General features: G+C 35.4%; 1 protein-coding gene across 4 annotated transcripts in view; it reads left to right on the forward strand.

The window, feature by feature from the left end:
- The window catches only part of LOC107584869 (protein SSUH2 homolog), a 22,097-nt gene extending 8,666 nt beyond the window's left edge, over nucleotides 1–13,431 (forward strand). For 3 of the 4 annotated variants that reach the window (XM_016271628.1, XM_016271631.1, XM_016271629.1), the window contains 11 exons: nucleotides 5,201–5,296; nucleotides 5,862–5,937; nucleotides 8,859–8,988; nucleotides 10,124–10,184; nucleotides 10,368–10,489; nucleotides 11,723–11,785; nucleotides 12,038–12,120; nucleotides 12,339–12,431; nucleotides 12,746–12,851; nucleotides 12,943–13,050; nucleotides 13,282–13,431. In XM_016271628.1, coding sequence (XP_016127114.1) covers nucleotides 5,201–5,296; nucleotides 5,862–5,937; nucleotides 8,859–8,988; nucleotides 10,124–10,184; nucleotides 10,368–10,489; nucleotides 11,723–11,785; nucleotides 12,038–12,120; nucleotides 12,339–12,431; nucleotides 12,746–12,851; nucleotides 12,943–13,050; nucleotides 13,282–13,422 — 1,079 coding nt within the window. In that variant the 3' untranslated portion in view covers nucleotides 13,423–13,431. Of the gene's footprint in view, nucleotides 1–633; nucleotides 1,297–5,200; nucleotides 5,297–5,861; nucleotides 5,938–8,858; nucleotides 8,989–10,123; nucleotides 10,185–10,367; nucleotides 10,490–11,722; nucleotides 11,786–12,037; nucleotides 12,121–12,338; nucleotides 12,432–12,745; nucleotides 12,852–12,942; nucleotides 13,051–13,281 lie in introns of those variants that run through there. The other variant, XM_016271632.1, reaches the window with a different exon arrangement.
- The last annotated feature ends 834 nt before the right edge of the window (nucleotides 13,432–14,265 follow it).

Consider the following 14,265-nt stretch of genomic DNA (forward strand, 5'->3'; position numbering starts at 1 on the left):
AAGGGGCAGTACCTGTGGCCCTTTGTTAGGGATCCCAATTCGTCGGTCATCCGACGTGACGTCGAGAGTGACCGACTGAAAGGGAACGTCTCGGTTACGTATGGTAACCCTCGTTCCCTGAAGGAGGGAACGGAGATGTCACATCCCGTCGCCACAGCTCCTGTACCACCGCTGAGCGGCCGGGTCACCGGCTCGGCTCCTCAGCGAAAACCTGAATATGCTCTGCATCTGCTGTCTAGTTATACTCACGCTGTGATCAGCGGCAACTGGATGCAATAATCGCATGCCAATGTGCATTGGCTCGTTTAGTTTACACTCGAAGTAGATTGGTCTCTCTAAGCGAGATCCCAATTCGTCGGTCATCCGACGTGACATCTCTGTTCCCTCCTTCAGGGAACGAGGGTTACCATACGTAACCGAGACATTTAGTTTACATATTTTAACATTGACACCCCATCTGAAATAATATTTCAGCTTTCTCTGCTGCATCGGTTTAAGATATTTGACACAGAACGCGATTCTGTTTGGGACGCTTCTGTATTTTATGGACACACTGAGAAAGATTTTAGATAAAGATTTTACGTTTTTTTTGGTTTTGTGCGTTATTCCACAGCATGCTTGTTTTCTCAACAGATTGCATTGTTACAATATTCGAAACATGATCGTTGCAAATAAGTGTTACACTTGAAATATAATGCGTTTGTTTGAGCAATCGTCATTTTCCATGTACTGTAAGTGAACGTCTCAAGATAACGGGGGAGGGGTTTGTGAATCCTGTTAAGCTACCATGTGAAATTGTTAAAATGACACTAAAACTGTGTTGAATACATTAGCACAGTCATTGAGGAAAAAAATCACAGTCTAATAGTTGTATCAACATTTATTAAGAACATTAAGAATGTACCAAACGTGTTTTCTTTGCAGCTCCATAGTTCGCATCTGATGAATCTGCTGGAAAGTGAAATAAAAGGGCTTACGAGCACGCACACATCCCCCTGCTTAACACGATCCCCTATTGATCCATAACACCGGTACTTCCTACTGTGGTAAATGTCGTAGAATTCACTGAATAAATCTGTGAAAAACAATCTTACTTATTGTAGAAACAACTCCACCCACTCGTCCATTCAGCGCCATCCAATAGCAGCAGCTGTCGCACTATTTATAGCCTACTATACATTCCTAAACCATAAATACAGTAGAATTAAATCCATATAGGCATTAGAGCGCACACTGCGCACCACTGACTTCAGGAGTCTTACCAAGAACGAGAATCAGTTCTTCAAGATCTAAAAAGTATGTTCCTAACTATTGCTTGGTGAATCAGTGATTCTTGAGACATGGGACAAAACATGTCCAGCAATTGTAAGTGCTATTTGGTTTAAAAATAAAAATATTTTCAATTGTAAATGTTATGGGGGATTAATAATAGAATGTATGTAACATAATTACCCCCTTTCAATTTAATTTTATCATTATTATGCGAAATCTATTACACTTATTGTCTTCTCACTACATCTAAATCAGCGTGTCCACAGAGAAGGTTTCAATCATTCATATGCTATAAAATAAATACAAATGATTTTTAATGATGAAAAAGAGCTTGTTTCATCAAAAGCAACACTTAATAATATCTCATAGCAAAGCAAGGTTGTTTTTCAGTGACACATGCATGTTTCATAAGGTTTCAGAGTTGTTTCCCCACTTTTTGTCAACACCGTCAGACATTTATTAAAATGTAATAAAATCAGGGAATATCAGGGGCAGCTGTCACTCTAAAGGACCCCCTTGCCACAGTTCACCTCTGCAGAGTACATCAGTGTCAGACAGGCTCTGCTAAGTTTTATAGTTTTAGAATATTTTAAATCTTAATTTTAATATTTCCTGTGTCACAGCCATGATATGTCAACACCATTTTCCAATTTCTGAGGAAATTATTTGAAATATTTAGATCATTTTATTCTCCTGAAGCAGGTTCCATTAGCATCTAGCATCAACAGAAAAAAAATAAAAAATACTACTACATGAACTCCGCCATATTTGTCAACACGTCAGATGTCACCACCATAAGATTTTGTGTTCCAATGATATATCAAAATACTTCAATGTGACTCTTGAATAAAAGCTTTATAAACAATAACATACTCACTGTTTGTTGTGTTTGTTTTAATACAGTACTTGACTGATTCAATGTATTTGATAGTTAAAATGACTACAAATTCAGGTTTTTGTCACCACCGTCAGATGTGCCACCTCCGTCAGTTGAATATTTAGATAATATTTCATTATGATATTTTATATTTGTTGTGGAATTGTTGGTCACATGTGAACGTGTAATGTGTCTGCTAACACGAGAATGTGTTTTGAAATGTTAAAAACATCTTGATTGCTGTTAAAGATAAAGCTAAAAATATATTACACAGTCCAAGGTAAAAAAGCAGATTTTGTTAAAAAAGAGAAAGGTTGGGAGGTTGTATCAAAGCATAGCTCAGTAGCTTAGTACATATAAGACACATAAATGTAGTTTCATTTGTCTGTGCACAAAGTTTTATTTTTTCAATTTTGCACCCTCCCACTTCTCAAGAATAAGTGGAATCAATAGCTTTTTTATTTTGACTAAGCAGCTGAAGATGAATAATAACTGGTTATTTATAGGCTGTATGGATTTTTTACAAAGGTATTTCAGCACAGGCCGCTGGGATTGACCAATCATAAATCACAATCAGTATTTCAGAAGCTGTGCAATAAAATAAATACATTTGAACGTAAAGTGACATTTTTGTGATATTTGAAACAGAATTTTATTAATGGTTTCTATATGTCTTTCTAGGTGCACATCCAGTGGAAAATTTGGTTACACTTTATAATAACTTTAATTAATAAATCATTAATAAACATTACATAATGTTTAACTAATCATTACTTAATATATATTCACATATCTAGAAAATTGAGATAATGTGCTTGTTAATGTTAACTAATGAACTTATTAAGCATTACCAAATGATTAACAGATCATTATTTCATGTAAATTTAAATGCTTACAAATGTCATTAAACTATCAACTCATATGATCATGCTTTTTTTTAAATCTTCAAATGATTTTGACAGATGGTTTACAATGATTAAAAGCTTCATTAATAAATCATTAACAAACATTATATAATGCTTAACTGATCATTAGTTAATGTTTACAAATGTCATTCTACATTCAATGCGTTTTAAAAATCTACAAATGATTTTAACAGAAATTATACAATATTTACAAGCTTACTTGTTGATGTATTTTTGAATGCTTACAAGTGTCATTAAACTTACTTCACATATTAGATAATGCTCATTTTTACATTTACAAATGTTGAGAAAATATAGCTTAATTATTCATTTTAAGCACTTCACAAACTATTCATGTTAATATAATTAACTCATAATCACAGTCTGTAAAGGTCATATATTTGGTCTTTGTTTGTTGTGTAGACTTCTATTATTTGCACATCTTAAATCATTTATTAATAATTTGTTCATGTTTTTGCAGTACCCAATCTAAAGTGGAAACTATTCATCAATTATAAATATTTATAAACATTTACTAATCATTAGTACCTTCATGAGCAGTTATTTTGATGGCAAAAAGTGTCCCAAATGACTGGAATTTACCCTATTTTCACGTCTTTACAAATCATTTATTGATCATTTGTTAATGTTTTTGCAGTACCCTAACGTGGAGACTATTACTCATTTGTAAATGTTTATAAATATTTACACATCTTTATTGGCACTGGACTTTTAGCTACTTTAACAACATTTGTTGATATATCACATAAAGACATATCACACATTGTAATTTGGGTGCAAAACATATTTTATCACCTCAACACTTATATTAGTATACTAGTGTGTATCATTAAACAGAATATTCCTCGAGTCATACAGTAACAGGAGGGGGAAGAAATCTTCACGAAAATACTTCATTTATAATTTATTAAAACAATGCAATATAAACAGATTGAATCGTGTTCCCTTATAGTAATCAAACTGACCCCTGTACACTTCTTGACCCCTTACCCAACCCTTAAACCTACACTGTAAAAAAAATCTGTGACATTTACGGTAAAATACCGGCAGCTGTGGTTGCCAGAACTTCACCGTTAAAAATATGGTAGAAACATTTTAGATTTTACAGACTTAACTTAAATTCACATTAAAGAACCATATTTCATTAACTGATGTAATGTTAATAAACCAGCATATTGAAGTACTAATATATGTTTTAAACCATTGAAATGCTGATAACCACCAAAAACAGGTGGTGATGAGAAAGTCACATAATGAACCAAAGCTCATCACAATAAGCTCTTCCAAAAGCTGAGAAGGAAAATACTAATATATATATACATAGAAGGTGCACAGTGTCATTCACACAAACACTAAACACCATCATGGTAACTGAAATAATGCAATAAACATTCATTTAACAACATTAGATGTAAGATAAAACACTAATGCACACAACTGATAAGAAAAAACTAAGAAGAAACATAGTTATTTCAACGAAAAAACATAAAATATGAAGTGTCATGCAGGGAATTCTGGGAGTGTCAATTTACAGTTTTTCACTGTAAATTATACAATGACTTTTTCTTTTTCACCTCCAAAAACCGTAATTTTAACAGTATTTTACTGACAAATTACATTAAATGTAATTAACTGTGAATAACCGTACAGTTATTCACCGTATATAGTATGGAAACTTACTGATAACCAATTAACAGGTTTTTATTGTAGCCTTTTTACAGTCTTTTACTGTTAAAATCACAATAATTGTTTACAGTGTACCCATACACCAAACCTGTCCCTAACCCTACCCGTATCACACCTCAATAACAGCAAAAGTGTTGTGCATTAACAAAAGCTTTTAATCATTGTATAACATCTGTTAAAATCATTTGTAGATTTTCAAGATGTGCGTGATCATATGAATTAGAAGTTTAACGACATTTGAATGCTTTTTATTTACATGAAAAGTTCTTTTTTAGGTAATGTTTAAAACATTAATTAGCCTAGTAAACATTAACAAGCACATTATTTCACGTTTCTATAGATATGTGAATATATATTAAGTAACGATCCGTAAGCATTAAATAATGTTTGTTAATGATTTATTAATTGAAATTTACGGGTTTGTTTGAATCTCATTCAGCCACGGCGGCCGCACCCGCAACAAGCATGCATGGACCCCCAGCAAACATGTTCGATACCGTCCCTGGATATGAAGGAACAGTGGCTGGCGGAGGCGGTAAGAAGCATGCACGTTATATCAAACACCAAAGAAGCTAAACAAAACGCTTCAGCATGAGAAAATGTGCTCGGGCTCATATGGTGCATTCAAGTCATGTCGGATAGATCATATTTACAAGTTGAAAGCACATAAACGTCACCACAAAATAGTAATTACAAGTGGGAAACTTTTCTTTAAGCCCCAAGTTTCCGAATAGAGGGCATGTTAGTGCAAGTTGCATGTACAAAATACCATAGTATTGTACAATTACCATAGAATATATAACAATTAAATTTACAGCACCTTCATAAATTTTATAAAAACATATAAAAGCAAAAACACACAGATGCACATTCTCTTTTCATCATTTTGTAGATGTAGAGTTAAAAAAACATGTTGAATTTTATGTACAAAATGTACATTGCCATCTTGGTCCGACAAAACGATTTAAATGCACCTGACGTTGTAAATACAAATTTTCCAGAAGGACTTGAATGCAACAATAGACCTTATAGTGTTTAGAGCACAGAAATACATGAATGAGCTCCTAGTTTTGTTGCTAGTGTTGTCTCTGTTTTCACAGGTGGGTATCTTCCACCTCCAATGCCATCTGTACCGATGCCTGTGCCTGAACAGGCCCCCAGCCCACCAGACTGGCAGTAAGAGCTTTTTCTCTATACAAAAAACACTCAATGCATTTAATCTTAAACACACACCTATGATATGCAATGTTCATACAAAGATGGGCAGGGAACACTTTATAATAGCTTTCATTAATAAATCATTAACAAACATTATGTAATGCTTAACGTATCATTAGTTCATATATATTCACATATTTAGAAATGTGAAATAATGTGCTTGATAATGTTTACTAATAAATGTATTAAACATTACCTAATAATTAACATTTCGTGTAAATTAAAATACTTACAAATGTCATTAAACTTCTAATTCATATGATCACGCACATCTTGAAAATCTACAAATGATTTTAACAGATGTTATACAATGATTAGAAGCTTTTGTTAATGCACAACACTTTTGCTGTTACTGAGGTGGGATACAGGTAGGGTTAGGGATAGGTTTGGTGTATGGGTAGGTTTAAGGGTTGGGTAAGGGGTCAACAAGTGTACAGGGGTCAATTTGATTACTATAAGGGAACACGATTCAATCTGTTTATATATTGCATTGTTTTGATAAATGATAAATGAAGTATTTTCGTGAAGATTTCTTCCCCCTCCTGTTGTTGTATGACTCGAGGAATATTCTGTTTAATGATACACACTAATATACTAATATAAGTGTTGAGGTGATAAAAACATGTTTTGCACCCAAATTACAATGTGTGATATGTCTTTACCTAGCATTTAGCTAAACTTAACTAAACACCCTTTACACAAACGTTGTTAAAGTAGCTAAAAGTCTAGTGCCAATAAAGATACTAAAAAATTTATAAAAATTTATAAACATTTACAAATTATTAATAGTCTCTATGTTAGATTGGGTACTGCAAAAACATTAACAAATTATTCATAAATGATTTAAGATGTGCAAATAGTAGAAGTCTACACAACAAAAAAAGACCAACTATATGACCTTTACAGATTGTGATTATGAGTTAATGATGAATATATTAACATGAATAGTTTGTGAAGTGCCCTTAACTGTCACCGTCCCACCTGTGGGACGCTTGGCGCTCTTTTTTGTTGATGTCCTTTTTCTCTATCAAATCTTTTAGTAATCATCATAACTTATATATCATTTGAAAGCTTAGAAGCCCAAAATTCATCCTGTGAAAACCATTTTGAAATCGGACATTGCTTTACATGGAAATGGCAAATCTTTTGGCGGTCTCCTCCCCCTTAGTGGGCAGTATCAAGTGTCATATTACAAAATGCATTATGGTCTTTTAGAATCAAACCTTTTTGTAATCTTGACAAAAAACATATCATTGGAAAGGTCTGAGTCTCAGGATTCCATATATGGGGGTTATTTAGAGATTTTTTTTTTTTAGAAGTAATATTGACAGAGAAATCTAGACATTTGTGACAGAAAAATGCATTAAAAAAATTCAATGGAGTTTGGATGGCACCCGGTGGCTCTTTGTGGTATAACACCCTAAATAAAATCTCGCAGGAACCTCAATTTTTTTTCATATCACCTTCAAATTTGGAACATAACTTAGTTAGACATAAGGCTTTAATGTTCCAAATTCTCCAATTTATGTACCCATTTTAGAGTAAAACATGTTATGTAAAATATTTATTATAAATAAAATAAAATAAAATTAATATAGTGCAATAGTGATTCTACTTTTGCAATAATCTGCTGTTTTTCTTCTTTAAAAAGAGACCAACCTTAGGTCTGTATTCCAAAGTGTTCATAAATTACAACAATTTAAGTTTGGATAGTGCACTTTAGCTATATTTTCACAACATTTGTAAATGTTGAAATGAGCATTAGCTAATATGTGAACTGGAGTTTAATGACATTTGTAAGCATTCAAAAATACATTAACAAGTAAGCTTGTAAATATTGTATAATTTCTGTTATAATCATTTGTAGATTTTTAAAATGCATTGAAAGTTTAATGATATTTGTAAACATTAACTAATTATCCGTTAAGCATTATATAATGTTTGTATATTATTATTAATCATTGTAAACCATCTGTCAAAATCATTTGAAGATTAAAAAAAAAGCATGATTATATGAATTGAAAGTTTAATGACATTTGTAACCATTTCAATTTGCATTACCAAATGATTAACAGATCATTATTTAATGTTTAATAAGTTAATTAGTTAACATTAACAAGCACATTATGTCATATTTCTAGATATGTGAATATATATTAAGTAATGATTAGTTAAACATTATATAATGTTTGTTAATGTTTTATTAATGAAAGTTATTTTAAAGTGTTACCGATGGTGTCAGGATTATGGACCTGTTTTGCTCCTGTTTCTGTTTCAGTGTTCCCTTATTTGGTAATGTTCCTGTTCTCGTTGTCTCATTATTAGTTGATTCCTTGCACCTGTCTGTCCCTCGTTAAGTTTATAAATGTGTAGTCTGCCTCATGTTTCCTTGTCGGGTCTTGTACGTCTTCCTTGTGCTCTGTGTCTCCCTGTTGGATTATTAAAGACTCTTGTTTTGTGAAATCTCCATGTCTCCTCGTTCCTCCCATAAGCAAAGTGTGACAGATGGGCATTCTTCATTTAAATAACAGTATTTTTAAATAATTGGCTTTAACTTCAGTACAGAAAAACTTAGCAAAGAAATGTTGTCTATATAATTTTGTCAGTCAGTATATGTACTGTTGCTGCTTTTATATTCACCTTGCAGGGGATCATCATATTTTGAGAGTTTTGGCATCAAAACGTTTGAAAGCTTTATCTAAAATGCATTCTGCTGATTTACCTTTTTAGCCCATTATTCTGCACTATGACCTGAATGCGGTGTGTCAGTTTAGTAAAACACCTAAAAAGGGTCATGGAGGTACTAAAAATGTCACAACACACCCTGTTAGACATGTGCAAAGGTCACTTACATATTGATATTTTCTCTTTGATATCAGTATACCCTCCATCTCAGAGGACAGGGCACGTCAAGCTTTCGCAACGTACGTCTCCAGCAAGTGCTGCTATAGTTCTGCCCCCGTCAGAGAGGGAGTCATAACCAATATGGAGTCCTTTAATACCTACAGGGTGAGACCTACAATAAATCATCTTCATTATGACCATCGTTGTCTTCTTTGGTATGTTTTTGTACATATAATGTTTAAGACATATAATTTTAAGGCGTGGAGGCGGATGAGCAGGTTCTTACGGAAATGGTTTGGACTACCCTGAAGCCTAAGCAGTATCGCTTTATACGGGCAAAACAACGAGCTGAAACTCCCCATCAGCAGCCTGAATGAAGAATTCATGGTGACCCGCACTTGGGAGTTGCTGCAATACTAGGAGTCCTCAGACCCAAAAGTCTCTCAGGCAGGGATTGAGGTCAGGACAGGGCTGAAATGGAAGGCATCTGTGGCCATGGATGTTGCTGAGTCACGTCTGAAGCAAAGGGCACTGGTGGGCACAGTGGTTCAAGGAAGAGCAGGCCTGAGCAGCAACACAGCGTCGTGCTATGGCAAGGCAAGGAGGAAGGATATGACGTCGCAGCTCCAGGATGAGGTCAGAGCATTGCTTGAGGAAGTGCGAGCCAGCAGGATTGTTGGGATGCAACAGCAGGGAGCCTGGACAAGGTGGGAACAAGTAGTAGAATGCAAAGTTACTTGGGGCAAGCTCTGGAAATCTAAGCCCCACTGAATAAAAATCTGAATCCAGGCTGTCTATGACATTCTACCAAGCCTGTCCAATCTTTTCTGCTGGGAAAAGGTAGAGTCACCAGCTTACCCTCTGTGCCTGAAGAAAGAGACCCTGGATTACATCCTCGGCAGCTGTCTAAGAGCCCTGAGTGAGGGGCGCTATCGTAGGTGTCATGACAAAGCTCTGAAGAGCATGGCACAGGATTCCTCAAATCCGATCCTGAAGGACCACTGCCCTGCAGAGTTTAGCTCAAACCCTGATCAAACTCAGATACCAACTCCAGCAATTTGGCTGTGGATCAGGAGAGGAGAGCCTTGGGTGGGGTAGTGCTACCTGGACACAAGTTGGGGCTTGATTAAGACTGACTGGGTCACATGGGCGAGGGTGTCTGATTATTGAAAGACCCGAAACACCAGATGACCCCAGGAAACATCACTGATGATGTGTCCAGAAGCATCACATGCTGATAACATGTTAAATCCTGATGTGATTTGTGGTTGATAGAACTAAATACTGCTTCTGTTCTCAGTATCGTTTGGAGACGTTCATGGAGTCCAGATCTACTGAATGGAGTCAGGAGCCTTACACAGGTACCCAGAAGTCAAATAGGGCATGTTTACACTTCATGCTGTCTTTTGCTTTCATTTACAATGGATATAAATCTGATCTTGTATTCCTGCACTATATTCAAATCTTACATGATGCAAATGCCAGGAAGGAAAATGTTCCTTCATTTAATGTGGCTCATAATCAATAAAAGCATAACATTTCAGGTCAGCCTGTGGATGCTGGTGTTCAACCTACTCCAGGTCCGTGGCAGATTGCAGCTCAACCTCCGGCCTTCTTTCAAGAGTGCAAGCAGACAATTAAAGTGCCCTATACTTCCTCAGTCAAGGTTTGACCTTTAACCACATGATCCACAAAAATTAAGAAAGCAAGTCCCATTCGACACACTTTAGCCACTTTTCCATGGTCTGACCGAACGGTTCTAAGAATGGTAAGCAATTTCCACTTGAGCTTGGTTTGGCACAACACGATTATAAACCGTTCTCAGCCTGCAATTCTGAGCACAGTTGGCTGGTAGAATGTCTGTAGTGATGTCTCCACTCAGAATTGGTCACTTGATTGTTGTCTGCCCACTAGTTCTCTCTCTCTGTAGCTGACCAAGTGCACTATTTGACTGAAGTAAATAGAAATATCTGATCATCCTCCATAACATGATCGCTATTTACATCTCATATCGTATGTAAACACTTGCGTTACCAAAGCAACGACGATGAATTTGTATTGGAGCTCTGTTATCAGGCCCACAGTGGAAAATGAAACCAAATCCATACCGGCTGGGCGGTTCGGCATGGAATGAAATAGATTAAGCATTAGAACGGTTTGGCCTGATGGTGGAAAAGTGGCTACTGTACAGCATTTCTGCATGAAAACTCAACACATTCTAAAGGGTTTGGCAGCATTTTATTTAATCTTCTAGATCACCAGAACATTCATTTGAATTGTTCTGTTTGTAGAGCACAACAGTCGAGTTCCGGAATCAAAAGTCCTATTCATTTTCTCAATACGATAGTGAATTTAAAATGATAACTTAAAAACCTTTAAAGACAGACTTTAAAGACAACCTCAGCTATGTTAATCGATGGTTCACGCTTTGTTGAAGCCATCAGCCCGCATTATTTTCTATGAAACTTATTTTAACAAACGTACTTTTTAAATAATCATGTTAAAATCCAGAATTCATGTCATACCCATGATTCTGCAAAGAATCGTGACAAGCAAATTGTACCAAAAAAAAAAAACTCTCAGATGAAGCACTATGAATGATATAATTAGTCTCTCTGCATTTTCAAAATACTTTGTAATGCTGTGATTTTTACCTCATAGCTGGTTTGGTTTGCTTTCGTGGCTTATAACTCTTTAACAATGACTTTTTAAAATCACTATGGGACAAATGAATGGGACAAAGAAATAGGTCTGGAACCAAGGTTGCTGAAAAAGTGTTTTAATCTCTAAAGTACAAATGCTTTTTGGCTTCCTGCAGCAGCAACATAACTTGCCAGTAATGGTTATGTTCAGTAAATCGGATCATATTTTAGAGCATTATATTCTGTTTGCACCCTAGAACTGTCACTTGTGTCTGGGAATGGGAAAAACCCCCTGTACCACCTGTGCTGGAGCTGGAAATGTAAGTACATTTTGACTAGCACAGACCGAACCAGCTGCATGCTGGGCATTTAATTATCAAAGTTGTTTTCACAGTGGAAAATATGGCACTTGTATTAAAAGTATTAAAAGTGTGGTGACTGGAGAGCAATTCAAGTTGAATTGTACTGGAATTGTGCGCACAAGCCACAGAATGTTTTTTCATTCAGTTCATCATATGACGTAAATACCCTAATATATGACCTGTTTCTCCTCTATTGTTTTCCATGTGCAGAAAGTCTGTAGGGTGTGTAATGGTTCTGGTTACCGTCAGTCTGATGACCGCTGCACGCACTGCAATGGGCGCGGACGTGAAAAGTAAGTCCTTTATAGCTGTATATAATGAGACATTTTTATGAAACAGGTTTCTTACTAAAAAAAATAATTTCTATTTATTTTACAAATGTTTTTATTTAATTTATTGTATTTTAATAACTTTTGTGGCTACTGTGGGTTGAATTCTGATTAAATCCTGCAGAGGGCTTCAGTGGTTTGGTTGGTATTTTCTGAGTTCTGACTTATCTGGTGTCTTTCAGCTGTAGTTCATGTAGCGGCAGCGGCTCTTGCCAGTGTGACACCTGCCATGGAAAGAGACAGCTGCTCGTCTTCATCAACCTCAATGTTAAATGGTATGATCTATATGATATAACATTCATGTTTGCTAAGGCAGGCATTGCTATTATTACTATATTAACTAGCTCCTCAGTCACTGTTTGTGCTATATACATGAATCCTGCAGTATGAGGAGAGGTTTGCTGTTATGTTTCTAAACGATCATACTCATAGACTTGCATTGAAGTCATTCTTTCCACAAGAGAGCACTCATTTACAGTTTCTTTGAAATAAAAATAAATCAAGTAATTATTATTAATTATTTCATGATAATCAGAAGTCTTTCAAACTGAACTGTCTCATTCTAAAAGCTATTTTTGGACTATTTCAGGAGCACTGAGAAGGATGAATTCGTAGCGCAAGATTCAAGTGGTCTGAGAGGGCAAAAACTGGAGGAGGTTTCAGGGAAGGAGCTCTTCAAAGACGCCCAGAATATGGTACGTACATATGGTAGACCGTACATAGAGTGAGAGGTTTGTAAGGTTTGTTGAAATTTGTAAGTTCATCAGATGGTTATGTTTACTGTAGGTCTATCCAGTGAGGGGCTTTCCTGATGTTTCTGTTGCACAAGCTTCTGAGCGCTTTGTAAGAGACCATCAGGTGAAATATGCCCAAAAGTCCCGCATGTTACAACAGGTACCACTGTCTTCATATGTTTATGTGCTTCCAGACCTTTTTATATTGTCATTTTTATCACTTGATTATTATCATTCATAATTTTCAAATATAATTTGTATTTGTATGTTTGTATGTAACAAAACAATGCAAATAACAAACTGTGCTATATCATTACCAGTCTGTCTGTAACAAGAGACAATCATCATGCTGAATCTTGAATCTGTCATTCTGTAATTTAATCTGTTTCAGAGGCAGACAATCGAGCTCATTGCCATAACCAAAGTGAACTACATGTGGAAAGGAAAGCCTAATGTTTACTATGTGTATGGAAATGAGTTTAAAGTGAATGCTGATTACTATCCCGCCACTTGCTGCTGTTCTGTAATGTAACATCAAATACACCTGACCTGATGTACAGTATAATATAAATGCTGTACATCTGTTAAGACATGCTAGTGACATGCTAGTAATTTTCTAATCATGCTAGCGACATGCTAGTTACTTGTTAAACGTGCTAGCAACATGCTAATCATGCTAGTAATATGGTAGTAACAGGCCAATCATGTTAAAAACATGCTAATCTTGCTAGAAACATATCAACATCTATCTAATCTATCTAAATTTTCAAACTTCAGGCTTTTACAACTGCTTTAAACTTTCAGGCTTTCTCAAGCCAACCTAAAGTTCGTCTTGACGAACTTTTTTATCTAGATTGTATGTTTGCATACAATAAAACAATGCAAATAACAAACTGTGCTATATCATTACCAGTCTGTCTGTAACTAGAGACAATCATCATTCTGAATTTAATCTGTTTCAGAGGCAGACAATCGAGCTCATTCCCATAACCAAAGTGAACTACATGTGGAAAAGAAAGCCTAATGTTTACTATGTGTATGGAAATGAGTTTAAAGTGAATGCTGATGACTATCAGCTGCTGCTGTTCTGTCATGTAACATCAAATACACCTGACCTGATGTACGGTATAATATAAATGGTGTATATCCGTTAAGATGAACAAATGTAATGTGTCTTCTGCCTATACATCCCAGAATCATGACATCTGTAGCTGACAGACACAAAACTCAACCTGTCCGAATGGAGCGTTGTTTATGCAGCTTAACCATGTACATTGTATGTAACATTTTATGTCACCTGACTCAATATAACCAAATGTGAATTACTAAACCTCTTGTAGATTGCATGAATTTTTCTAACTATTGAAGAATATGA

This window comes from Sinocyclocheilus grahami, unplaced genomic scaffold (assembly GCF_001515645.1).
Source record: "Sinocyclocheilus grahami isolate Dianchi unplaced genomic scaffold, SAMN03320097.WGS_v1.1 scaffold64.1, whole genome shotgun sequence".
NCBI classification, from domain to species: domain Eukaryota; kingdom Metazoa; phylum Chordata; class Actinopteri; order Cypriniformes; family Cyprinidae; genus Sinocyclocheilus; species Sinocyclocheilus grahami.